Raw genomic sequence first — 25817 nt, 5'->3', positions numbered from 1 at the left:
ATCTACAAGAACAACGCAAAGGTGTTTGTTTTCCAGTGTTATGTGCATGCTGTGGTCCATGTGATTTCTGGTGCAGAAGGAAGGGCTGTGCTGGGTTCTCCCATGGCTGTCTTGGTGCATGGGCTTGGCTGGAGCACTGGACAGTCAATGGGAGAAGAAGAACATGGGAAGGAAAGCTCTCAGTAATGGCAAGAGGACAGATGGCAAGGAAGTCCCTGGAGAACATAAAGCCAACCAAGTAGATGGGATAGAGCTGACACGATATGCTGACTTCAGGCTTGCAGAAACGCATTGGTCCCCCCACAGGTAAAGCTCTGCTTTTCCAGCATGCCAGCCAAATCACTTCATTGGGCAACCCAGTGTTTTCATGGCAGACACTGTTACTGTCCTGCAAGTCCTCTGCTGACCATCACAACAGGCCCCTGAAATCACTTCAGTCCCTATTCTGCAGCCTACTGGTCAGTGGCAGCGTGCTCTATTATGGTGGTGTGGTGGTTCCTGCCTTTTCAAGAGCAGATATGTTCAGTCCTCCAGGAAAGACCTCCAGACTTCTGCCTAGGGTGGGAAAGAGACCTAGGGTGGGAGTGAAGCAGGGCTGGGCAGCAGGTTGGGCAGAGGAGAGAGGCTGCTTGGAGCAGCTGCAGAGCGGCTGCCAACCAGGAGGAGCACAAAGCCCTGAGCACTGAGTCTGAGTCATCCACCATGCCAGGGCACAGTCCTGCAGGAGCCAGCGTGCCTGGGGGGGTGACAGCTCACCGAGAGCCACCCGCACCCTTTGTGTCCTTGGGGGATGTCGGCAATGCAGAAAGGATCATCAGCAGGAGGCCACAGCTGTAATTAGTGGCCTAAGGGGAAGAAATCAATGTGATGCTCCATCGCATATTCTCAGGTGGGGATATTTTGCTCCCCACTTGCATATTCTGTCCAATTATGGGGCTGTGCTGCTGTTCCATCCTTTAGAAATCCTTATTTTAATAATACTTTTTGCTAGAATCCTCCAAGGCTCCTGGGCGCGGGCTCCACTGATGGAAAAATGATTATTTATTAATAATAATAAAAGTACATTAGCTGGAGGCAAGAGGAATCAATAAACTCCAATTAGATTGACATGAAAAAAGGTGCCTGCATGTCTGCCTGTTCTCCATAGCTGGTTATCGGGGTTGAGGGGAGATTTTTCACAAGGGGATTTATCCTGCAGAAGAGGTTTAGGAAGTGCAAGGGAAGGTGGGGGGACAACAGATAGTTGTGTCCTTCTCAGGATGTGAGATCTCTGTTGTGTCCTCTTCGACTGGAGCAGAGGTGGCTATTGCTATAGAGAGGAGAGTCTTCTCAGGGGCTTTCCAACTGCTACAAACACCAGTTGTACCTGGTGATAAGAGAGCATGAAATCCTTTCTCAAGCACTGAGCTGATGGACTTGCAGCCTGCTGGAGCCCCGCCTGGACAGGATGAATGAGGTCTCCATGGGAGATGATCACAGCAGTTTTAAAGTACCACTAATGCCATTTCCTCACCTCCATCTCTTCCTCACAAACCTTGGCTTCTGCTATGCACTCCTAAGCAGTGCCAACCAATTTGTTGGCTTGCAGGGCTGGGTGGTAAATTCTGTTCTCTGCCCACAAGTGTCTTTGTCTTTCTACCAGCACAAGCCAGAACCGATACCACCTTCAGGAAGGCAGGATTTGTGGGCATAGCTCAGGGAAATAATCGGTTCTTCTTAGGAAAGGACCCTGTACGTTAAACAGCCTCACTCATCTAACTTCTGTGTGTTCATCTGGAATCAATCTGGATACAATCTTCTAATGGGACGTGGGGTAATAATGCTATGGTAACAGGTGGATAATGCAGAAAAAGAGCTATTATAAAGTCATAACTCAGTCAATGAGTTCTGATAACATAATAAACCACGAGTGAACACCGAGGGCTTGTATGCCTTGCAAGTCTCTGCAACAAATTTACAACCACGAGATGCCTATCAGCCATGCACTGTTATCAGGGATACATAAACCCTTTTAAACATTAACCTTTTTATAGACTCAGATGTGTTAAAACTCAGGTAGCTCCTCGCCAAGGGATTTTGCTCACCTTGACAAATGCCAGTGCAAAAAGAAATCAAAAGCCTCAGACTTTGACCTCCTTCCTTTTTTTTTCCAGTAATTATTGCACTGTTTTATTGGATTCCACCTGCTTCTCCCCATCCTGCAAAACAGTCTTTCTGTGGGATCACTACAGGATACTGCTCAATGTTTGCTGTAGGCAAACTTGTACTGGATTCCTACTCATTTGCCTGTCAAATCAGTCTGTTACACACCTACTTTGGTAAAGGAAAACCCCCGAAAATATGCTTTGAAAAATCATTTTACAGCAAGTTTCCAAAAACTGAAGGATTGTGATAAATTCTGTTTGATGGGTCTGGAGGAAAGCATTTAAAACCAACCTCTGCATGGGCTTAACATACTGTCTGTGCAGAGCTTGCTGTCTCCCATACTTTACGTCCTTAACTCTTTTAGCAACAAACTGTTCACAGAAGCATTGCTCCTTTTAAAAGCATTGCTTTCAAACTGATGTCATTCCTTTGGGAGCCTCACTGTGTCACAAACAATACAGCACATCCTGGGACTTGGTGCTGGTGATGTGCTTTATAACATGCACACCTATAAAAATACCTGCAGTTGGCCCCTTGTGTCCGAGGTCAACCTAAGAAGTTAATGCTGGGGAGTCCAGGTTGTGACAAATTTATTTCCTAAACGGGGCTGAAGAATTCCAACTCCTCACTGAGCACCAGCACTGAGCTCTTTTTGTCCCAGGTCTGCAGCTTCAATCTTCCCAACGCAGCACAGCCAAAGTAGTATTAATCCAGGAGCAGTTAGGGACATAGCGGATAGGAGGATTAGTGGGGAGGTATCTAGAGCCAGTGTTCCAGCATCTCAGTTTTGAGGCCCCTGCCTTGGAGCAGACAGAGAAGGGGTTTTGGTATACCATAATTGCAACTTGCAACATAATTTGCTTCAGCTTTTACCACCATGGTCCTATTTCTGCTGTGTTCCCTTCTGCCCTGGTGGGGCTTTGACTCAGCCATCACAGCAAATGATCTATCATTCTGTACACCTTTGCAGAGCACATAGCATCTAAAGGCCCTGACCTCACTGGCATGAAACTATGATTTCCCCCTAAGTGCAAAACAATGATGTTTCATTAATCACCCATAACAGAAATCCCCGTTCCCCAGACTACTGGCAATAATCTACATTTTTGCTTGTCTAGGAACTTGAATTAAAGGGGAGAAAAATGGTTTACAACAGCCCGTGGCAGTGATGTAGCAAGAGACTTTATGTAAGAGCTGGCGGAGAGCTGATGGTGTGAGGGTGAGGCGAGCCATGAGCTGCTGGAAGGATGTTTCTCTGAGGTGTGTTCTGTGCTGGAGCTGGGAACAGCAGTCTCAAGGGCACAAATTCCAGTGCCTGAATGTGCTTGGTCTTGTTCAACTGATTCATTTCTTACAGCTATACCAAGCTGAGCTGTAAAATTGCCTCCTGCTTTACTCAAAGGCTTTCGCAGCTTGTCGATAAATTATTTTCCAATTAGCTACGTGTTGGCTTGGAGCTGGAGGCTCTGTAAAGATGCAGCAAGGTGAGGGAATAAAAACAGTCACAGCCTTTTGCAATGCTCCCACCAAGGAAAAGAGGCTCTGGTTGCTGTTCTGACATGGTGCTTCCCAGAGCAGTGTGGGGTGAGTGCAAAGCCCATCTGCAGGTGCATCTGTACAGCTGACAGGTAAGCTGTACAGTGCTAAAGGTTTTCCCTTTGATTTGACAAGTTTGTAAAAGAGCGAGCTTTAGCTTTAGTACATAATTAATGACTAACAGCTCTGATTCAAGCTGTTAAATCAGGTTAAACTTGTAAGTCCCAAGATTTTCCCTAGTTCAGGGAATCACCCATTCTGAGCCTTCTAACCTGTGTCAAGAGCTCCAGGGTAGAAGCTCTTGTTGGATGCTCAGCAAATGACCTGATCTATCCAGTACAAGTGGCACTTTTTTCTCAGCTCCCCCCATGCCATGAAATCTCTTCCTTTGGAGGATTATATGTGGGAAGCATTTGATTCTTTGTTGGTGGTACCGCTTTATGGCTCTGCTTTTACTGAGTTCTTTTCATTGGCTTAATCTGCAAATGAGATAGATTTTTTTTCCCCTTAACAAGTGTTACCTAATGGAGTTTTTATTTGATCTCCTTGGGAAAAAAACACACACTAAACTGCTAAAGCACTTGTATGAGAACCTAAGACAAACCTTACCTTTAAAGGAAACTCTAGAAGATACAACTGGCATTTGCACTAAAGCATTAAGTAAGCACAACCACACACCTGCTGTTATACCTGGCCATGAACTAAGACTCCAAAGGAAGACACTGTGTTGATCAACAGGCAATTCAAACATATGAATAGAATACAGCCAGGTGATGGAGCCTTTGCACAGGGTGGGCTCTGTTTGGGGATTATCCCACTGTGGGATCTGTGCAGATCTTTTCCTTTGGTTTCTCCTTTCAATGGGGGCGAAGCATTGATGGGAGCTGAGGAGCTGGAATCAGGAGCCTGGGCCTCCTCAGTTAGTTGTGTGAGCTGATGAAAAAGGAGAATCTCCTTTTTGCTGTGAACTGTTATAATGAAGTCAAGTGGAAAAGTGCTATTTACCCTATAATAATAATAAAAACGCCATCTGTTGTTCATAGCCCTGAAAACACACTAATGAATGAAACCTGGTCCTCCAGGCTGCATCAACCTGTTGCTTGTGTAACAGAACACGGTGTCATTTTCCACTTATAATCTCAAATCTCCACTTAGAAATCAAATCAAATAAAAAAAAAAATCAAATAAGAAAGCGATCAGAGCATAAAGAAAGCCCTTTAAATGCTGCTGCAGGTAATATTCCCGTCATGGCCGTCCCAGCAATTGCAGCTGTTTTCTTTCTTTTTCCTCCCTCCCGTTTCACATCACTTCTGCTTATTTCACTCATTTAATTAACACAAAATCAACTTAAAGCTGAGGAAAGGCCTCACGTCACGCCCACCCCCGCCATGTTGAGTTTCCATAGCGACGTGGTAACGTTCTCGCGAGACCTGCCCGCCTTGCTGGAGCCGCCATGTCTACCGCTATGAACTTCGGCGCCAAGAGCTTCAAGCCGCGGCCGCCGGACAAGGGCGCGTTCCCTCTGGATCACTTCGGTGCGGTAACCGGGTCCCTTCAGCTCCTCGCTGGCTCCAGGCCGAACCCGGCGGCATCCCGGCGTTCCTCTGTGTGTTGTAGGGGAGTGCAGCGCCTTCAAGGAGCGCTTCATGCAGTGCCTCAGGGACAGCGGCTTCGAGAGCGGCCCGTGCCGGCAGAGCGCTATGGCCTATCTGCAGTGCCGCATGGACAGGCAGGTTTCTTTGTGGGTTTCTATAGGGCAAATAGTAGGAAATATAAGCAGGACACGGTGCTGTTCTGTGGTAGAATCTGTTCTGCAAACGCGTTGTTTGTGTTGTTTCCGACGTAGGCAGCTCATGGCTGATGAACCGCTGGAAAAGCTGGGATTTAAGGATCTGATGGATGAGAAGTCGGAAGCAGAAGGTGGGGAGCTGTGATGGAGGAGGAGCTTTACCTCTCACATGTCTTCTGTGTGGTACATCCACCTGTATATTGCTATAGGAAGTGCTTTGTGAAGGAGCCTTTGCCTCCAAAACATTCTATCCTCGAATGGGATCGTTCAAGCAATTCAAAGCACTGCCTTTGTGTACTATCCTGAGGTGTTTCTTAGCTTTTTCTTCTTAAATTCTCCATCCTGCTCTTAATGATCACTGATACTGCTTCACATAGCAGGTAACTGGTTGCCTGAGGTGTTCTGTGTGTCTGCAAGGACTGTAAGCTCTTGCAACAGCAACACAACAACCCTCCACCTCTGTGAACACCTCGTTATGCTTATGTAAGCATTACTAATGTGCTTACACCAGGCACTTTTCAGGTGGAAATAAAGCTGTTGTGGTACTTGCATATTTCTATTTATTAAATGCTGGTGTTAATTTCTTTCCCTGGGGTGATCTCCTTCTTACCAGGCTGTGGTTCCAGCCTCCCCACTAGTTATTCTTTTATTTCCTATGCCAACGTTTGACCTTTATTTCATCATTTAACCAGAAGTCTTTCGTTATAGTTGTCTTTCTTTCTCCACATAGTGCTGCCATGTTATTTTTCACATCCGTGTGGTGAAATCAAGACGAAGATGGCAGTGGTGTTTATTTGCCTTTGAAGTAAATGTGAATTATTTATATAAACATGTCTGGTCTTTTCTTTTAGAAGCATGTTTTTAGGGATGCACACACTGTGCTGCTGCTGTTTTCCTACACTTCCGTCTTTGTTTAGTGCCCTGTTTGGTACATCCAACCGTTCCTGTTTCAGTTTTCAGAGAGATCCAGGAAAGAGTAAAACAAGACACTGCCCTTTATGTTGGTGGGCGGAAATGAGGTTTAAATTGTTGCTCAGGTCTGTTATGATTGAGAGGAGTGCAGGCAGCTCAGAGCAGATCTCTGTTTGAAAAGAGCATTCAGTTTGCTTGCTGCTGTGTGTTTTTGGCTGCTTCATTCCACTGCTTAAGGTCTGTCTTTTGATTAGTTTAGTGCATTCACAGAAAGGAAAGCAGAGGTTCTATTGCTGAAACAGATGTTAAAAGATTTCATATTAAGCTGCTGAACAAAAGCTTTCTTTTAGTGCTGCTGAATAAAAATTAAAGTAATTGCCAGCATCTTCGGCTGAAAGCAATCAAATTTCATGCTTCCCTGCTTCGTGATTGTTGCAAAGTGACGCACCTACAAGGGATTCAGAAAACCAGCAGCAGTGGGGAATAATCAGAGGTTGTTACTTCTTTCCTGTGTTACTCTGCACAGGAATATGAGCAAGGGGTTGCTTTATGTTTTTCTTGGGACAGTTGATACTGTTACTATAGAAGGGGTGATGGTTCAGAAATCTTCAGTGTCAGTGTAGCCTGCTGAGCTGGAGTTAGAGACTGAACAGACAGTGCTTTGTGCTGCCTGTAGTTCTCCCCCAGCACCTCTGTGATGTGGCCAGCAGGACCCTGTATGCTATGGGTTGACTGTGCTGCTGACCTGCCAAATGGGCACAGTGTGCTTCATCCTTCACACAGTAACTGCAGAAGTAGTAATTTCCATCCTAGCAGGGGCTGCTGGGGTTGGGATCCTGCACCTCTCACCAGCCTGTAGAAGAGATAACATCATCCAAATCCACGAGCACATCTCATCCTGCCTTCCAGCGTGGTGAGTCACCTTCACTGTGCTGTTCCTTTCATGCCAGGACAAGACAAAAGGCTGTGAGCAGATAGATGAAAATTCAGGAAACTGACAGGAGCATCTATTTCCTGGCTGTGAGGCATTAGCTGGAGAAGATGGTATGTTCTGTGGAACTGTGAGGTGAGTTCAAAGTTGGTGAGGGCTATCAATTTTTTCAATTGAGATCTAATGTAACTGAGAAGTGGTGGAAAAATAGGTCATTAATCAATGCTGAGCCTGGTGTCAAACAATCCTGACTTGCTCTGGGGACAAGTCACTGCAACACCAGAGCCATGTGGGGGAAGTTCCCAGAATTCTCTTCAATTTATTCCTGCCAACACACAGACCATTAATTAAAACCTTTCTCTAAAACTTGTTTATTTTAGCTTTGCTCATGGGATCAAGTTTTGTGCTCCTTTACAATGACAGCAGTACATTAAGCCAAACAAGTCATAAGTTTGTGGCTAATCTTTCCTGTTTCTGTACTGAGGGGGAAGCTCTCCAGAAGCTGATGCCAGGTTGGGTAAGTTTATTCTGGAAGTGCTGAGCTGAGGCTCAGTATGTGTGGTACAGGAGGAGGCAGCTTTGTCAGGGATGCTGATTTCTTTATGTAGCTTTTTCAGAGTTAATGAGCTGCTCTGCTATGTGTGACACCAGGAGCAAGGTGACTCGTACACAAGTGTATTAATCTTCATGTGAGAAGCTGGTGAGTGCTCCTGCTTGTGCTGGTGCTGCCTTCCAAAGGCTGCCGTGAAGCACCACCTGCTGACAGTCCCTGGGACTTGGAGAAATGCAAACGGTTGCAAAATGATGTTCAGCTTGGATTAATGTACAAAATGCCTGTTGAGATGTAATGGTACAGGTGTGGAAGGCATAGCCTAAAGCAGGAGGAAGTGCTGACTGTGTTGGAATGAAGATCTATGTAAGCTGTTAAACAATAATAGAAAACAGTAAATAAGGAGGCCATGATAGTCTTTCCTTGAGCTTTTATTCCAGCCAAACCGCTATTATAAAATAACTAGCTGCTCTGCTGCTTGGGATCCTGTCCTGGGGAGTCCCCAGGGGGCTCCAGAACAGCAGAGCTGTGTGTGCTGGCACCTTGCACACACAAACCCCCTTTCTTTGTTCAGATTAGAATCAGTTCAACCACAGAGTTTAACCTTGGTTGCTACAGTTATTTACAGAAAGAGAATGTTGCTGCAAGCCAACCCTCTAGGTCTATCTCCAAACAATAGCAACGAGCTGCAACGAGCTGCAGAACAAGGAAGAAAGGGTTTAATAAACAATTCCAAGGCTCTAAGAGTTCTTTTGATTAAAAAAAAAAAAAACAAAACAAAACAGCGATTAAAACCAGAAAAGCACAAAAGCCTGTGCAAAGAGAACCTCCTGCTGTTGTGCTGGAAGTGGGCCATGGCCTCAAGTCTTAAACATAAGCAGAGTTCAGCTTGTGCCTCTGTGGTAAGGAAGGGCTGTCCCCCTTGGAAGAGGGATAGCAAGTGTAGTTATGGACAGGCAGTGGGTGCAGCCAGCTGTCCTTGCAGGTCTTGAATCCTCTCCCAAATTCTTCCCAGTTTGTTCTACCTTCTCAGACTGACTCAGATTAAGAAAGCAGAAGACTTGGAGAAGGTACCTGCAAGGGTTATTTTCCCTTTCCTGAGTGTTTCAATGGAGATTGGATGTCTGATTAATCTTTTCCTGGTTCTTTTATTCTTTTAATGACTCTGCTTCTCTGAATGGCTGGTAATGCTGCATTTCCGTCAGGATGCAGCAGTTTTCTAGCTAGCAGATTTCAAGACAAAATGCTTTCCGTCTGGTGCCATATGGCTTGAAATGCAAAAGTGATCACTGCTAGAAACAAGATCTTCTTAGAAAGTCGCCTAAAAGTTAAAGTGTGTGTACAGAGGACTTGATAAACCTTGGTGCATCTTTTTATTTCCTGGGACTGATGGTGACACAAGGAGAGGTTCCTTCTGACTTTTCATAGAGACTGATGTTCTCTCCCTAGCACTGCACAGACTGTTTCACTGCTGGATTCTTTATTCCCTGTATTCCAAGAGATCTTGGGACTTGCATCATCAGGTACATCAATTTCATATCTGCTGATTCTTGCTGGGCTTGGTTGCATGAAAGACACCCCAGACAAGTGTGGCATTCACTTTAGCCCAGCAAAAGCCTCTTAGCTGTGATTGTAAAACAGCTCTGGTGGGCTGAATCCAGTCTATGCTGTTCCAGCACTGGTGGGATGTGTACCTGTCTGCATGAATAATCTTCCCCAGCTTCCACACAGAGTAAGGCAGGTTCCACTGATGTGGGAGGGACGCTGTGGTCCATCTGGCTGCATCCTGCTGGCTGATAATGAGCAGTGCCTTACACCACCCAGTGCTGCAGGTGCTCTTCTATTCAGGTCATAGGAATTATGACAGACTGATAGCAGCAGCGATGTAAAGTAGCCTCACAAAAAGAAAGCAGGGTAATGAAGTAAAGGAGAGTATCCAGAATGAATCAGGCTTCTAACTTTATCTTGATGATTTTAAAATGTAGGCAGTGGTGGCGGCTTTTGCAGCCAGTCCCTTTGGACAACTGAGATCTTTGGCTATTTTAGTAACTTTCTAGGAGCTGACAGCTCCAATTCCTGGTGTCCTCAACTCTAGCAAGCCCTGTTCCAGCAAGAAATTGTTAACGCGCCTGGTTTTAATCATTCTTGTAAAGCTGCCAATGGAGGAGGGCATATGGGAAGGCAGTCACACAGAGGAAGTGCTCTGGAAAGCAGACAGGCCCAGTTTTGGGTTGTTCCATTTGCATTTCTCCGTTATCAAACTGTTCTGAGTTTCAAGAAGCTTAGGAGGCGCTGCATCCCTCCTCAGGACAAGGCAGGAGATCGCAGTGCTGCAGAATCTGGGATGCTGGCGCTGCTGTGAGGATTGATGTGATGCTGTGCGATGCTTCAGACCTTGCAAGTGCTCAGCTGAATCTAATGTCAAATCCCGACTTTCTTGAGAGGAGCAGGATTTATGGAGACCTCACTAGAATCAATGCCCCCATGTGGATCATCTGCTCTCGTACAAACTGTACTCAAATTCTTTTCTCTGGCAGGGGTGGTGGAGATGCTGCTTTGTGGGTGAGATCCTGCACTCATAAAGCTGTTGAAGAGCCAGTATTTAATTCCCAGAAAGCAGTTCTGGCAGGAGGTGCATCTGGCTTTCTCACATGGGGATGTGGTTGGTGGGGCCATCTGTGTACAGGACAAAGACACAGTCAGGTACCACACAGCTTTAGTGATGCAAGGTGTGCAATTTCTGGTCAAAGAACCCAATGTTGAGCTTACAGTCTGCTGAAAAAGTATCAGGTGGGTGAAAAATGAGAGCGAGTTCAGAACATCTCATTCCATCCTTTCAAGGCTCACACCAGGAGACCTGCAGGTGTGGTGGTGCCTGCTTGAAGGACTCATTGAAGCAGAGAGATGACTGGATTGATAGCTTTATTTTGGCTTGTTTTAGCAAATAGTAACAGGGAGGAGGGATGTTTATCATTGAAACTGATGCTGCTCTAATCACAGCTCTAATAGGTTGGACTGGCTGAGACTAAATCATATTAGCAGCACTAATAACATTGGCTGGTATGGCAAATTTGCTATGGCAGCTCTAAGCCTCTGGTTCTATGGTTCAGGTTGGTGCCACTGCTCATGGCTGGTTTGGTTATTAAAGCTCTTTCACAGAAGTCACCTGGGCAGCTGCTTCAAATCAGCACTAAAATGGCTGTTCTGTCACTCTCTCCCCTGCCATTCCCCAACCTGGCTTGGGCTCATTTTATAGCCTGCCATAAAGTTGTTTATTTTTGCACCTGCTTATAAAGGCTTTTCAGCCACAGGGGTCTCATGATGTTGTTTTCATGGCTTCTGGAGCAGGGCTGCTCTGTTGTTGCTAGAAATAATTGCCGTTAATTAATTCTTTGCTGATTTTTCTTTGGCAAAGCACACTGAAATAAACAAGTGAACAGCACGTTCTGTATACTGATGCTGTGGGAGCTGTTACAGGGTGTGCAGTGACATCCAAACAATCCCACCAGCAGCCAGAGGAAGAGTAGGACATAGTCCTTGACTTCCCATGGACAAATTTGAGTTGGGGGAGGCTCAAATACCATCTCAAGTCCTGTGAGCAGCTTCTCCATCATTCCCTTTGCACTGAGTCCCCCAGGCCGCACAGCAGCTGCCTTGTCTGCTTCATTCTGCACCCCACAATGGGACATCATGCAGTGCCATCTCCCACTTGAATGCCTCCAAGCTGTTCCTGGAAGGATGAGGCATTTGAGCCAGGAAGAGATTAAGTTATTGGAACTGAGCAAAAGCAATTTCCACGATGAGTGTTTGCCCTGCAGTTTGCATGTCAAACCTGATTCAGGCTGAATTGATGATGGCAAGCTCTGAATAACTGTGCTTGCTTTTCTCGGAGGAGCTGGGGCCCTGATGTATTGATCTCTTCACACATATGTTGGCTTTCTCTGTTCAGGACTTCCTCAGACCTAAGTCTTCTAATTTCTATGTATCAGGAATAACACTAAAAGCAGTGGTGTGATGTGGGAATAGGTGAATTATTGACTACATTGGTCTAATTTAAACTGTCAGTGTCATTAGGCAGCACAACTCCAGTCAGGTGCATATGGCAGCAGCCGTGGAGCCCATTCCCTGTGCTGTCCTCTGTGTCCTATGAAATGGATGCACTACAACTGCAAAAGGAGTTTTGCAGTGTTGTTTGCTTGTTTGTTCTTGTTTTGAGACTTTCCTTTGTGCAGCAAACAGATCCAAATCCCCATTACCCTCATGCTGCTCTCCAGGACATGTCTGGGCCCCCAGCCACCCTGCAGTGTGACAGAGCAGCCCCTGCAGCCCCAGTGAGGATCTTGCCCCTCTGTATATTGATTCCAAAACCAGCTCGTTTCTGCAGTGAGCCCAGGGGAAAAGAAGAGCTGAGGGAAGAAACAGCACAGACCTGAGCGTGTGATGAGTGAGCTGAGAGCAGTGGTTGAGGTTACTTTCCTTTCTGTGGCAGTGTGGTCGCAGGAGAGCAGCTCTGAGCTCCGGGGTGTAGCCATGGAACAAAACTTGCAATCAGTAGAGCTGCAGAAACCTGAAAGATAGTGCCCAGGTAAATCAGCAGGGAAATAATGCTCTGCAACCCCTTCCTGCTCTCACTCTCCCTGTTTTGTCTCCCATGGGTTGGTGGAGCACAATGTTACCCAGGCAGATAGTAGGTGATGGGAGGAACAGGCTGCTTTTTCACACTGCTTGCTCTGAGCTTTGCAGCAGAGTTGGCCACTGTGCAAATGTGGTGAAACTTTGAGTTGCAAATCACTCCCCATCTTGGAGAGCTGTGTGACACCTTTTTGACACTGGGGGCTGCTGCAGGTGCAGAGCTGCTCTGCAGGCAGAGGTGTTGGATCTGCTATTTGGGCAGCCTCGCACCGTTTTCCTTTGCATTGTCACCTTAAACTCTGTCAACAAATCCCAAACAAGCACAGACTGTGTGCTTTTTTCCTGTCTGAAAGAAGGAGAAAACCCTGCAGGGATCCATGCAGCAATTTGCTCAAAATCAGAGCAAGTTGGTGCTGGTATCAGATTTACACTTGGAAGGTTTGCAGTTACCCTGCTCTGAGCTCTGCTTCATGGCATTCCTCTCCCTCCCAGACATTGCCAGTCTTCATTTAACTCAATAACCCAATAAATTACATATATATACACACACACTTTAATACAGACAGCTGTAAAGGTTTATTAGGAAGGGATGCCTTTATGTTCCTTTTCATTTGAACAGGAAACCACGCTGCAACTGAAATGAGTTGCTTTAGCATGGGAGCGGTCAGTGAGTGCTACGGCTTGTGCACACAAACCCTGAGCTGCAAGAGCTGCCTCTGCTGTAGTGCTGAGGAAGCAGAAGGGACTGAGGCTGCTGTATCTGCTGCTCCAGAGTTGTGCTTGAATGCGGTTGCAGTGGCATGAATTATTGATATTTCTGTTAGGGTTCGCTGTTTGCATGGGAATGTGTAATGTTGTTGCAGTGTGAATGTGCTCCCAGGTCACAGAAGGGGCTGAGTTTAATACCTGTGTGTGTTTGAGTGACTGTGACACTGATAGAGCCATTTCAGGGCTAGGGCTGAAAAATGAACTGAAAATTATGGAGGGGCAAGGAGAAGATATACTGGGGAGAGCTTGGACGTTTGCAGTGTGCCACCATGAAGATGAAGAGGTGAGCATCCTTTCTGAGCATCCTTTCTCCTGCCCTCACGCTCCAGCATTTCCAGGCTGCCCTGGCTACCACTGTGCACAGCACCTTGGGAGGTCGTATAGATATCGTCCGTTTCTAAGACAACAACCTTGTGATGTAGAAAAGACTGAGCTCAAAGTGTGGGTGTTTATAAACAAGCGCACTGTACACATAAATACATGTGGATCTGTGTGCATATGTGGACAGAATTATATCAGACTCAATGAGTCACTCAGCAGTGGAGCATCGGATGCCATCTGAATAAGGATGGCACATTGGTACGGCTGATCCCATGATGATACTGAGGCTCCCTGAGAAGTAGGACCAAGTTCATTAAACCCTCCGTGATAGGTCACATATACAGGGAAAGCGTGTGGAGAAGCTCCTAAGAGGAGCATTGAGATGTGAGTGAACCTGAGCTGAGCTGCCACCAGCCCTTAGGATCCTCTAGCACCAGGGGTGAGCCTATGGGGGTGCCCTTGTGGACAGGCTGGGGCTGAGCCTTGCATTCCCACCGAACAGAAGATTATCTTCAATTCTGGATGGTTTGGTCCTCTTCCAACCTCCCTCCGTTCCCCCTCTGTCCATCCACTCGTGCTGTTTCCCACTTGGATGCTGGGAGCAGGACTTGCACCGTGGGGAGCTCGGTGGTGGTGGTGGGAGCTGAGCGCTGCGGTGGCTGCGGGTTGATCGTGGCTGGCTCCGTTCAGCGCCTCCGCTGCGCAGCCGCTCCTCTGCCAGCCGCTCCCCTCTCATCACTGACAACAGGCTCCGTTATATTTGATTTTATTACAAGATATAAATTTCTGTCTGCAGCCCTGGTTTCCAGCACGCAGAGAGGGATTGCCTAGCAACCAGGAGAACAAAAATTAAGAGAATCAATAAGACTTAATGGAAAGCTAAACAGAGACTTTACCTCTCCCCCCCCCCCCCCCCCCCCCCCCCCCCCCCATCTTTCCTTCCCGCAGCCCCTGCCCCCCTTGAGTTCCCAATGACTCGCGGCATCCTGGCTGTTGTATGAGGCATTCAGCAAGTGCCTGCGCTGGGAAAGCTGGAGGGAGGGTCTGAGGTGCAGATGATAAACTTGCCTTATGATTTGGGTTTAGAGCTCTGCTCTTGTAAGCGAGGAGCAATCCTACCAGCTCTGCATGGCAGGGTTTGGTAGGACCGGGGCTGTGATGCTGTGGGGAACCAGCTCAACTCCATGCCATGGGTTTAAGCCCCTGGTGGGTGTTGGTGTTCTGCTCCAGGTTAGAGGGACTGAACGAGCAAGGTTGCTTGCAGCCACACCAGCTGGAGGCTGCGGCTCCAAATCTCAACAAAAGGGCTCTGTTTGGGATTATGCCTTCGGTTCGCATGGGAACGAGTTTGCAGATGTCATCAGCCTACACGTGTACGAGCAGCAACCCTCGGTGCAGCGCTGCACAGAGTCAGCAAGGAGCAGCCTGACGTCAGTTGGGAACAATCAGAAATTGACTCTGTTACAGTCGCTCTCCTGACAGCACAAATGCAAAGGTCATTCAGGAAAATGTATTCCAGACAAGGGGAGCATTGTAAACCCATCAGGCCACGATTTTGCCCCTATTTAAGGCTGAATGCTATTTTCTTTGCACAAGGCTCTCCCTGGAACCTGTGGCTCCGCTCATGTCCGTGTAGGTTGGTGAGATCGAGGCTGCACGGCTGGAAGGTTTCCCAGAGCTACGTGGAGCCTCCAGGTGCTGCTGCCTTTGCCCCACAGCAGCACAGTGGGGCTTAAGGGAGCGGACAGGGCTGTGTGGACCACAAGCGCTCAGGTGCCCACAGCCTGTGTTTGACAGGAGGGATGAGGTGTGAGGACGGCAGCCTCGAAGGTGCAGATCCGTATCCCTCCTCTCACAGGGTTTCCCACATCACCGCCCCGAGCTGTTACACGGCCTTCGCCCCTTGGTGCGAGGGCGGCTGCAGCCCTTGGCCCCAGCAACGCAGCCGCGATGCCCCGGGGACCCTCACATCAGCCGGAGCCGGCGGTGTGCGGCATCCCCAGCGCCTGGAGGGGCAAATCCTGCCGGGGTGCACCTGAGGACGGCGGTGAAGGAGAGCTGGTGTGCAGAGCGGGTGGGCTCGGGAGAGAGACATTACCGGGAAAGAGGTGGCCCCGACCAGCGGGAGCATCCCAAGGGCAGAGCGCGGCGGGGTACCGGGCACTGCGGGGTGGGAGCGGCCGCTGGAGGTCGCGGGCGAGCGGCACGAGGAGCTGCCGGCCCCCGGGGCCTGGCGGAAGGCGGAACCGGCGCCGTGCCCGGCCGGGAGGGAGGGAGAGAAGGAGAGAAGGAGAGAGGCTGCGGGGCGAGGAGGCGGCCGCGGCAGAATCCGCCCCGGCGCTCCCCCTCCCGCCGTTCACCTTGCGCGGGGCGAGGGGCCGCATGGAGCAGCCCCGGCGCCGCCCAACGCGCCGCGCCCCGCGATGAGGTGCCGCTAACCGCGGCGGACCCGCCCGCAGCCCCCATGGCGAAGGAGAGGAGCAGGAAGGCGCTGGTCGAGCTGCTCCAGCGACCGGGCAACGCGGCGTGCGCCGACTGCGCTGCTCCGGGTAAGCGCGGGCGGGGGCTGCGGCACCCGGCACCTCTCCGGACCTTCGTCCCTACCCCGAACCCCCGCCGGCACCGGGTGGGGGGCTCGGCTGCGTCGCGGTCTCCCGCAGTGCCGCGGCTGGACCGCGGTGCCATCGCGGCGGGTCCCCTCCGCCCCGCAGCGCCGTGCTGCCGTGCCAATGTGCTGCCGTGCCAATGTGCCATGGTGCCATCGTGCCATGGTACTACCGTGCCAATGTGCTGCCGTGCCATCGTGCCATGGTGCCGCCGCTGACGTCCGTGCGGTCGGACAGGTGTCTGCGCTCCGACCTCCGCCCGGCGCTGCTGCTGCCGTGTGCGGGCTCCGCGCGGCGCTTCAATACGGGCTGCCCCGCTGGGAGCCGGGCTGCGGTGGGGGACAGCGTCGGACACCGCTCCTCGCCCCCTGGGGCCGCGGGGGAGCACAGCCTGGGCCTGGCTCTCGCTGGGCACCGCCTGCCTGGTGCTGCAGGACTGCCCTGGGGGAGCCTTAGGCGATCGCATTGCCACTGACCCCCTCCCCCATCCCGTTTTTTTTCCCCCTGATTACCGCATGGGAACAGCGAAATGTGCGTGAGCTTACATGGCTCTAAAGGAGGTGTAGGGAAGGGATGTCCTTTTTAGCCTCGGTCACGTTGAAGGTTAAAAACCAACCAAAAAAAAAAGAAACAAAACCTGCTTCAGCGGAAGCTTTGCTTTGTAACCATCTGGGTATTGATTTATTGGGGATTTCAAGCTCTGTCGGCTGCCACCAAGCAGCACCAGCGGTACCATCACCGGCGCTTTTATGGCCCCAGTCGACATCTCGTGAAGCCGCAGCTCACACGGCGCTGCGTCCCCGGTACCAGCTGAGAGGACAAAGAACTTTCTGCTATTTGGAACTGCTGTTCAGGGCTGCTCCCACCCATCTGCGGGCTGTGGGGCTGCAGCTGCCCACCCCCAGCTGCCATGTGGGCACAGCAGTGGGTGTATCTCGATGTTTTCCCTTCCCTGAGAAGGGAGACTCATTGAGCCCACACTGTGCATTTCCATGGGGTGACGCTTCCTTGCCCTGTGTGCAGTGCTAAGCCCCTCCGCAAAATGGGGGCTTCCTCAGCATCAGCAGGATAGAGATGGAGCTGTAGGGCAGTAAAACAGCTCACAATGAGGGAAGGTGGTTCTTGTTAACGTCTATAATTGGGTTTGTAAAGTAACAAAGCCATGTTGCTTTTGGTGATTCTCATGTGCAGAGATGTCATGAAAGTCAGAGAGAATTGGGGGCAGTGTCTTTTGTTAGATGAAGTGTGCTATATTAATACCATCCTGCCCTCTGTCACAGCATTACTTCCTTGGAACTGCATCTCTGTTCTTAACCCAATTTCTTTAGCGGTCCCTTTGCTTTGATGTCTTTGGTAAAGGTGAGCTGGTTGCTGTGCTGTAACACGCTCATCAGGGTGGCAGTGGACATTGGCTGCCCAGGGTTGTTCCATAGGGACTAAGGCATTACTGGCATCTGTGGGCGATACTGAAAATATTCAGGCTGAATCCTGTTACACATCCTGGGCAGGGGCAGCAGGCCACGTCTTTCTGAGTCTGGTGATTCAAGACAGGAGACTGGAGAGCCTCCAGACTGCAGTGTGCATTTGTTATCCGTTCAGAAATGGGATATGCACAGAGATAAGGGCGAGAGCTGGTGCCAGGCAGACAGGTAGGGATGGAAAAGTAATGAAGCAGACAAGGTGAAGTGAGAATGGAAAGAGTGGAGAATGAACAAAAGATGGGAAATCGTGCAGTGCTGTGTTCCCACATGGTTGTGCTGCTGATGTGGTGCAGCTGGGATGAGCAGCAGGTCAGGAGCCCTGATGGCTTTGGTTGCTTCTCAGCTGAGCGTGTTCCTTTCCCTGAAATCCTGAGCTGGAGCCACAGTAAGAGAAGTCACTCAGTGAAGGGATGCAGATAACAGAGGCTGGATGGGCCTGAGGGATAGCAGGTGGAAATTTCATGTCAGCCAGTTGATTCACGTGTTTGGAAGCCAGCTGGGTTTTCTTTTGTTCTTGGGCATATTTCTTGCAGAAATGGACCCATCAGTGGGAGCTTTTTTTCCCTCCCTGCTGTCAAAAAAAAGAAACCCAACGGATTTTCTTTTGTTAATGGGGCTCACTTGGGTGCCAGAACAGCAGCCACAGCCCCAGGCTGATGACTTGCCCCAGGTGTGACAGCTCATGCAACTAAAGCTGGGTTCCTGGCACAGAAGAGCTTGCACTGTTGTGACTAAGCTGCGACCATGCAAAAAATCAGCCCCCAAATGGACATGGAGTGCTGGCAGTGCCTTTTCTCTTGGTCTGTGTAAGGTTTTTTGTCCCCTGTAGGTCAGCTCTTGGCTGGATCCTTGGTGAGAGCTCCACAAAGCCTACCCATAGCCTGGATCTGAGCCAGTGTTTGCCACTTACTGAGGTATCCAGATCCTTGAACCGAGGCTGTTTACTGTCAGATCTCAAATGGTGCTGAATCTGATGCTCAGAAAGATGAGGTCTGTGCTCTGTGCCTTCCCCAGGGCTGCTGTGTGGGCTGGCAGGAAAATCTCCAGTGCAAAAGCAGAGCTTCCATTGAGTTCTCCCGGATGAGGTGTTGAGGGCATGTCTCAGGCCGAGGGAGCAGGGCTGTGGTGCTCAGGCCTGGATGACTGGGAGTGTGGAAGGGATGCTAATATTGAAACTGAAAACAAGAGTGATGAAAAAACCACTGTGGTTGCTTCTCACTCATGCAGCTCCTGCTTGTCAAAAGGCTCCTAGCTTGGTTTTCATTAATTATGCCTTTATAGGACCTTAGTTTGCAAGGAAAGGTTGTTCTAAGTAAGAAAATACTGAAGTTGCAAAAAAACATTTGCCATCTGTAATGGATGAGACCACGTTGGCTGCATTTGTGAGACCCAATGGTGGGGTCCCAGCAGTGCTGTTACCTGCAGGTAACATAGGCTGCTGTGCTGTCACTGTGGTGCATGGGGGTTGGGCTCCCAGGGGCTGATTTGCAGCATGGTTATTTGGATGCATTACAGACAGGCCTTTTTAAATGTATTTTTTTTTCTTCCCTAAATGATTCTTTGTCTCAGGCAATCTTTCCTTGCATCACGAGATGAATGGTTGTCTCAGAGCACAACGAGACCTTGAGCATTTCTCCCTTTGTTCCATTTCTCTATCACTTAGGGTTGTGTTTGCACTGAGTGAGGTTCATTTTGCAGTGCAGGAGGACAGTGTGTCACTGAAGACATAAGTAGGAATCCCATCAAAGTGGTCCTGCAGTTCAAACCCTCCAGCAGTTCATGTGTTTTTTGGTCTGTTTTTAACATCATTTCCATGTTCCTTATTTGGGATGGATTACTGGAACCTGGATCCTCAAGGGAGAATGGGGAAAATCAGCCTTTCAGGGCTTGTGTGATGTGGGGAAGGAGCAGAGGTTGAGTGATAGAGGCTAGACTTGCATCAGAGGGGGTTTGGTATCTTGGTGCTGTGGTATATATTGGAGCCTGGGGAGGGGATTGTGAGCTGAGGTGGGTTGCAAACACCCTCCTGCAGCCCCAGCACTGTGTGATTGCTGGAGCAGGTGAAGCTTTTCCATTCCCTTGATTTCCTGAAATAAGGGAGATGATTAGAGTTGAACAGCTGAGTGCCAGGGATCGCTTGAATTGCTCTGGATTAAGGAGGGCATGGAGAGGGTTGGATCTCAAGCCTCTTATTCCCTATCCACTCACTAGCCTAAAAACAGCAATTCGAAGGCAGGTGACTGAGCTGTTGGGTCCCATCATCCACACTGACATCCCATCCCTCTGCATAGCACAGGGCTGTGTGCCGGAGCTCGTGCTGTCTCTTTGCCCCCACCACCTCCCACTGGAAAGCTGTTCCGGAGCTCGCTGCTCCAATGCCGTCTTTTCCTTCTCAAGCTAAAAGTGGAAACTTGTTCCCTCACCTCCATTGTCCTCCAGCTGAAACAGTTCTTTTTCTTCCCAAGAATTTTCCAGCTCTTCTACCTTGGTGTAAGCAGAGCAGAGGGAAGGGTGTGTGTGTGTGTGTGTGTGTGTGTGTAGGGGGGTTAGACTCCCATGGCAGCTTGCTTAGCTTGATGCCACCTTGTGCAGGGAGAAGGACCTTCTGAAACAAAAGGCATTGAGAGGGGCAGCTCTGTCTGCTCCTGCTGGAGCCTGACAGCTGAATCCAAAGCCTTGGCAAGTTTAATGCCTGAAAAATGTTCTTACTTAGAGAGGAGTGCTGGTGGGAGGCTGCTTGGCTTCACTTTTAGTGTCTTTTATTGTTATTTTTAAACACGCGTGACCAGGGCCTGCTAACTAACCTCCCAAAGCAAACAGCAACAGAACTGCAGTGCTTTGCATCAGGTTCTCCTCACTGTGGTGTTTTGCAAACCAACAGCAGTGAGTGGCAGCAGAAAGGCCTTTGCATATGTTGATTACATGGAAATCCTTGTGCTTACATCTATCACAGGACACGTTACCTTTCTTGTGCAGGGTGAGAAGAGGCTCTGCCTTCCTGGGCAGGTCCTCCTCTCTCCTCTTGTAGCCTCTTACCTCCTCAGACAGGAGAAGTTCTGTTTCCTCCAGGTCCCTTCTTATGCTCAGTGATGTTGGGTTGAAGCTGAAGCTGGCTTGCTGTGTGCTGGCTGTCCCTGGGCCTTTTTATAACAGCCAGGGCTGGTTTCTGAGTTAAGCTGTGTGGCTTGAGTGTTTCAGTTTTGCTTTGGGTGAGCTCTGGCCTTGTCTTCCCTTGCAGGCGAACAAGATGTGAAGAAGTCACCCCCAGCATCCTTCTCTGAAATTTAGCTTTGTTCATCTGTTTATTTAACTTAAATGAAGCTGTATCAGGCTTTTATCTTTACAGTTGCTCTCATCTGTTTGCAGGTGATGAAAAATCTCTGCCATGTTATGCAGTGGAAGCCTTCTAGAGCAGACATCAGCCATCCTGCAGCAGTGTTGCTAAAGCATGAGAGGCCTCCTGTGTTACAGGAGTGCACTTGGTGTAATCTTCCCTCACTCTTTGTTAGCCTTTACTCCTTTTGGCTTGACGTAATGGAATAAAGTCATTTGTGTGGCACTTTAGAATGCCGTGGAGTTTTCATTAGGCTTCACTGCTGTTTTTTTGATGCTCTGCAGGCTTAGAAAACGACTTGTCTTTTTTGATAATGGCCCAAGTTGTGAGTAGTGCACTGCGGTGGCAATGCATCATGATCTGGAAGAGAGAAGGGTGTGTGGCTGTGACTGTCTTTGCTGGATCAGAGCAGATGAAGTGGCTTAAATGAAGTCACTGAAATCCCAGTGGAGAATATGCTCCAGCCATGGAGACATCTGGCTGTGCAGCAGGGAAACTTCATTCCTTTGAGCTAAAAAGCTGCCAGCAGATCTTAGGGATGCGCCAGGATGAAGGCTTGCTTGGGTCTATAACCCCCTGCTTTGTCCAGATGATGCTTACAGATTTGCTAATTGGAGTGGAAATGCTAAGTCAGGGCTGGAGGCAGTGATGGAGCAACCTGGTGCGAAGGCAGGGCCAACCCAGGGGAGCTCAGGTGCATGCAGTGCAATGCGTTGAGTGGCCAGGAAGGTGAAGCCAGAATCCACCCCTTCCCAGCCCTCATTTAAGGGCAGGCAGTGGAGGTGAGGGCATCTCACTGGAGATACCTGTATTCCTGGGCTCTTCCAGCAATAAGCAATTTTTCTTCCTTTGTTTCTGCATCCAGGGCTGCTGCTTTTAGGACTGTCCTCATTTGCTGCAGCCAAAGACTTTGCCACCCCTCTATTTTTGCTATCCTTTTCATCCCATTATAGTATTATGCTAATTATTTTACCAATGGTGTTTTGGAAAGACTTCCTTTAGCATTTGGGCTGGTTTGGGGGTATTCACTACTTAGCAGTTTCTTGGAGGGTGCTAACTCAGCTGCTGGGGCTTTCTGACCTGCTGACAGGCACTGCTGGGTGCACCCTGCCTTGCCCTATAGACTGTCTGTGTGCTGGGCACTGCCTGATGGCTGCAGCTTTCTGGGGAGGAATGTGGAGATGAAGGATGGGTGTTTAAAGTGCTTTGTGTGAGAAGTCAGCTCAGAGCTGCGTGCAAAGCAAGCTCTGCTTAGAGAAAGCACAGAGCTGCTACTGCAGCCTTTTGCCATCGCAGCAGGTGATGGGACTTGGCCTGGCCTGGCAGCCCTTTCTGCATTCTCTATGCTGTGTAAAACAAAGAAAACAACCTCCCAGAATAAGAACAACCGAGGCAGGGAATCAGCACTGGGGTTTCCCTGAGCTGCTTGTTTTAGTGGGGCAGTTCCTGCTCTGCAGGGTGCTCACTGGGCTCTGCTGGTGAAGGTTGGGTGTTTTGCTCTTTGTGTGAGTGAGGACTGACTTCTAGGGGAGTCTTGTGGGTATATTCTGTGTATTGAGTTTCGGTGAATAAGCGATGCTGCTGAGGTTGCAGGCCTGCTAACAGTTATACCAGTTATAGTGAATTAGTATAAACTAATGCATGTCTTCTACTTGTATGTTAATGTGATGCCTTTACAATGATGGAATTTGGACCCAGTGACTCCAGACCTCCTGTGCTGTTATCTGTCCTTCCCACTTCTCCTTCCTGTGCTGAATTTGATTCATCAAACACTTTCTCCTTCCCATTTTTCTTTCAGATCCAGACTGGGCATCTCATAGCCTGGGGATTTTCATCTGTTTGAACTGTTCGGGAATCCATCGCAATATTCCACAAGTCAGCAAAGTGAAGTCGGTCCGTCTGGATGACTGGGATGATGCTCAAGTGGAGGTATGTGTGTCTCAGGCTTGAAATGCCAGCAAGCATGGTGTCATTACATCTCACATCGCTGCTCTTAATGCCACCTCACCGGCAAAGCAGTAAAACTGAGTCCTGTCCAAAGAAGGCACAGCAAACGTGATTCCCAGGGAGCATTTCTAAATTGAAGCCTGTGGTGTCATACTTATGAAAGCTGGTTGAAAAATGGAATAACTATTCCACAAAGAGGTTGGGATTGTTTCCCCAACCCTATAAATGATCATAGAGTGTGTAGAAATTATTGATCCTAAATGGACCGTCTTCTGTTTCTCCTGTTACATCCACTGTCTCCTGCTGTCCCTGCCCGGCTCGGCTGTTCTTGGCTCTCTTCCACTGAGCTCTGAAGGCTTTTAAACTCAGTGTCATAAAGAACTGTACCCTTGCAATGCAAATCCTCTCTATTTATGCAACACAACCAAACAGATTTTAGTGATGTTGCTGAAGCAAACCCAACCGGGGCACCTATGTACTTTGACTGTTCTTATCTTTAAGGGCACATAGAATGGTTCCAGTCATTGATTTTTTTATGTTTTGTTTTGTAGATTTGAGGTTTTTTTCAGAGAGCTGCAGCTCACAGTCATGTGTTCTATGAGAAAAATAGGCCTTTGTGTTGCTGGGGCTTTTCCTTCCCTGGTTATTTTGCTTTTTGTTTTGAGTCGACTGAATATATAAACTCAAGAACCTTAAAAAAGTGAAAATAGAGAGGAAAAAACCCCTTCGAAATAAAGAAAACGACAAGCTTTACCTGTAGTTCTGGTTGTACAGTTGACAAAACATATTTGGCACAGGGCTGCCCGGAAAAGGATGTTTTTCTTAGGCTTATAAAGTGACTTTAATTAAGTAAAATTTATGAATAGGGAAAGATGTGGCCCCATCCCAATTAGTTTAGTGCTCTGAGGAAGCAAAGGAAGACGGGGGAAATAAACCCAAGCATTAACGTTTCTTAATTCTTTCTTTTTCTTCTCTTTTTTACAGTTTATGGCCTCAAACGGGAACAACGTAGCAAAAGCAAAATATGAATCGAAAATGCCACCGTTTTATTACAAGCCAACATTTCTCGACTGTCAGTAAGTAAAGAGCTTTGCTGGTAAACAGCTTTTACTTGTTTGTGCAGCTGCAGCCTCTGTTGTATTTCAGTTTTAGCGTGATATGTTTTTCAGCTGCAATGGGGATTGCGTTTATAGGAAGCCCTGAATATCGGTGTTCTTCTGTGTGGTAGAATTTATTCCACGCGTGGGATCTTGTTAAAGGAGTCCTGTTGAGATGATGTGGAGAAGTCAATAGTTTGTCTGTTCCCCAGATTCTTACAAGTTCCTAAGGCTACAAAGATGCCAATTTCCACCCATTGATTTCTGCCTTTACAAGTAGCCTTTCTGCTCCAAAACGTAACTCGCTTTCCTGATACAGGAGAGGCTGATCACTTCTAAATGTCAAAAGGGCAGATTGTTTTTTTCCTTCTTCATTTTCTCTTGGAGTCACACATCTCTTCTATGGGGACAAGGAAGAAGCTACTGTATCCTGTACTCTGTAGTTGAGCCTCCCTGCTAAGCTGGGGCAGGCTTTGCAGTGCGAGGCAGCTGAGCAGACAGGATGGGCTGCACTGAGCAGGATGGATGGATGTTGTTTGTTCCATGAGGTTGTTTTCTATGGCTCAATCCTGCAGTGTACTGATGGGGGTTTGTATGTTTTTGTGTTAGCAAGCAGGTGAGGAGTAGCCTCTGAGACCTCCTGATAGTGCTGCTTGAGCTGGGTGTCAGCAGTGGAAAGCTTTGTTCAGCACTGTGCTATGGCAATGCCCAGGCTCTGAGGTGCATTCAGCCCCTGTAAGAGGTGCACCAAATGGAAACATTGGAAGCACTGGTAAGACTCTCTATGTGAGATGTTGGCCCTGGGTAGGAAAGCTCTGCTGTGTTCTCCTGGTCCGAAATCACCCTGAAGGTGAGCTGAAGGGATTCTGAGCATCTTTCACACCCTCAAGGTGACTTTGTATTCTTATTCCTGCATTTGTCTTCCTGCAGCATGCAGAAAGCTTTTTATTTTATTTATTTTTTTGGAAAAGAAAGGACACCTGTCATCTCTGTGATATCCCAGTGGTGCATTCAGCGGTGCATCCATTCCCCAGGCTGGAAAGGCCCAGGCATGAGCAGTGCTGTCTGGCAATAAGAAAACAAGTAATTCCTTTGTGCACTGTTGGTAGATCTCAGTTTTGATCTAAAATGGCTCCTGGCAGCAGTTTCCACAGCATCTACAACTGCAGGAATGATTTGAGCATCAGCCAAACCTGTGTGTTTTGTGTTGTGATGTGCTCTGAGCATTGATCTGGCCAGGGTTATTTTTCTCAAGGAAAAAAATGCTTCCACCTTTTACCTCTCCTACTGCTCGAACACCTGTGCTTTGTGGGAGGGAGCCCAAGGAGAAGCTGCCAGGAATCTTGCAGTCTCCGCAGTGTGCAGCATTCATCCCAGGGAGGAGATGATGCACATCCAGCTCTACATTGCAGCTCTGTTGTTTATTTTCTTTCTTCATTTTGGAGGAAAACTGGCTTCAACAAGAGTGGCTTTTTCCCCTATTTTCCAAGGACAGGACCTTGGCTTTATAAGGACTCATGATGAAAAAACCATACCTCAAAGAGAGCTGATGGAGGAGGTGGAGGGGTTTGTCCATTCTACTACTCCATTCAAGAGACTGCTGCTGGAAATACAGCCTTTCCTTAATGATTTTTTTCCTTTGCTCGCAGTTTCTTGCCATGTTAATTACTAAGACCTTTCTGTTCTAATTGCCAAAGAAATGATGCCTCCCTGTAAGCAGCAGCCTGCCAGACTTTAGGTGGGCTGCTAAGGCTTTTGGACTTGATCC

General features: G+C 48.5%; 2 protein-coding genes across 10 annotated transcripts in view; both read left to right on the top strand.

The window, feature by feature from the left end:
* Window positions 1-5117: 5117 nt before the first annotated feature.
* On the top strand, window positions 5118-21230 carry COX19 (cytochrome c oxidase assembly factor COX19). Of its 6 annotated transcripts, none has more exons than XR_014933795.1 (5): window positions 5118-5216; window positions 5299-5414; window positions 5532-5601; window positions 7333-7448; window positions 7694-7763. XR_014933795.1 is itself a non-coding variant. In XM_085513864.1 (5 exons), the coding sequence occupies exons 1-5, from the start codon at window positions 5135-5137 to the stop codon at window positions 7731-7733; spliced, it is 405 nt and encodes a 134-aa protein (XP_085369990.1). In that variant the 5' UTR covers window positions 5118-5134; the 3' UTR covers window positions 7734-7763. The 6 variants fall into 6 exon arrangements, 5 of the variants coding, with proteins under 5 accessions (XP_085369990.1, XP_085369989.1, XP_085369992.1 ...); XM_085513864.1 differs by lacking the exon at window positions 7333-7448 and adding an exon at window positions 7199-7295; XM_085513863.1 differs by lacking the exon at window positions 7333-7448 and adding an exon at window positions 7196-7295.
* The window catches only part of ADAP1 (ArfGAP with dual PH domains 1), a 37144-nt gene continuing 26833 nt past the window's right edge, over window positions 15507-25817 (top strand). For 2 of the 4 annotated variants that reach the window (XR_014933778.1, XM_015876523.3), the window contains exons 1-3: window positions 15764-16133; window positions 22804-22934; window positions 23937-24028. Coding sequence is in view for 3 of the 4 variants with exons in the window: in XM_015876523.3 (XP_015732009.1) it covers window positions 16049-16133; window positions 22804-22934; window positions 23937-24028 (308 nt within the window). In the remaining variant the exon portion in view is untranslated. Of the gene's footprint in view, window positions 15646-15763; window positions 16134-22803; window positions 22935-23936; window positions 24029-25817 lie in introns of those variants that run through there. The other 2 variants (XM_085513852.1, XM_085513853.1) reach the window with 2 other exon arrangements.

This window comes from Coturnix japonica, chromosome 13, assembly GCF_054131305.1.
Source record: "Coturnix japonica strain WE chromosome 13, WE-NBRP24, whole genome shotgun sequence".
NCBI classification, from domain to species: domain Eukaryota; kingdom Metazoa; phylum Chordata; class Aves; order Galliformes; family Phasianidae; genus Coturnix; species Coturnix japonica.
This window is presented reverse-complemented; position numbering and strand designations above follow the sequence as displayed.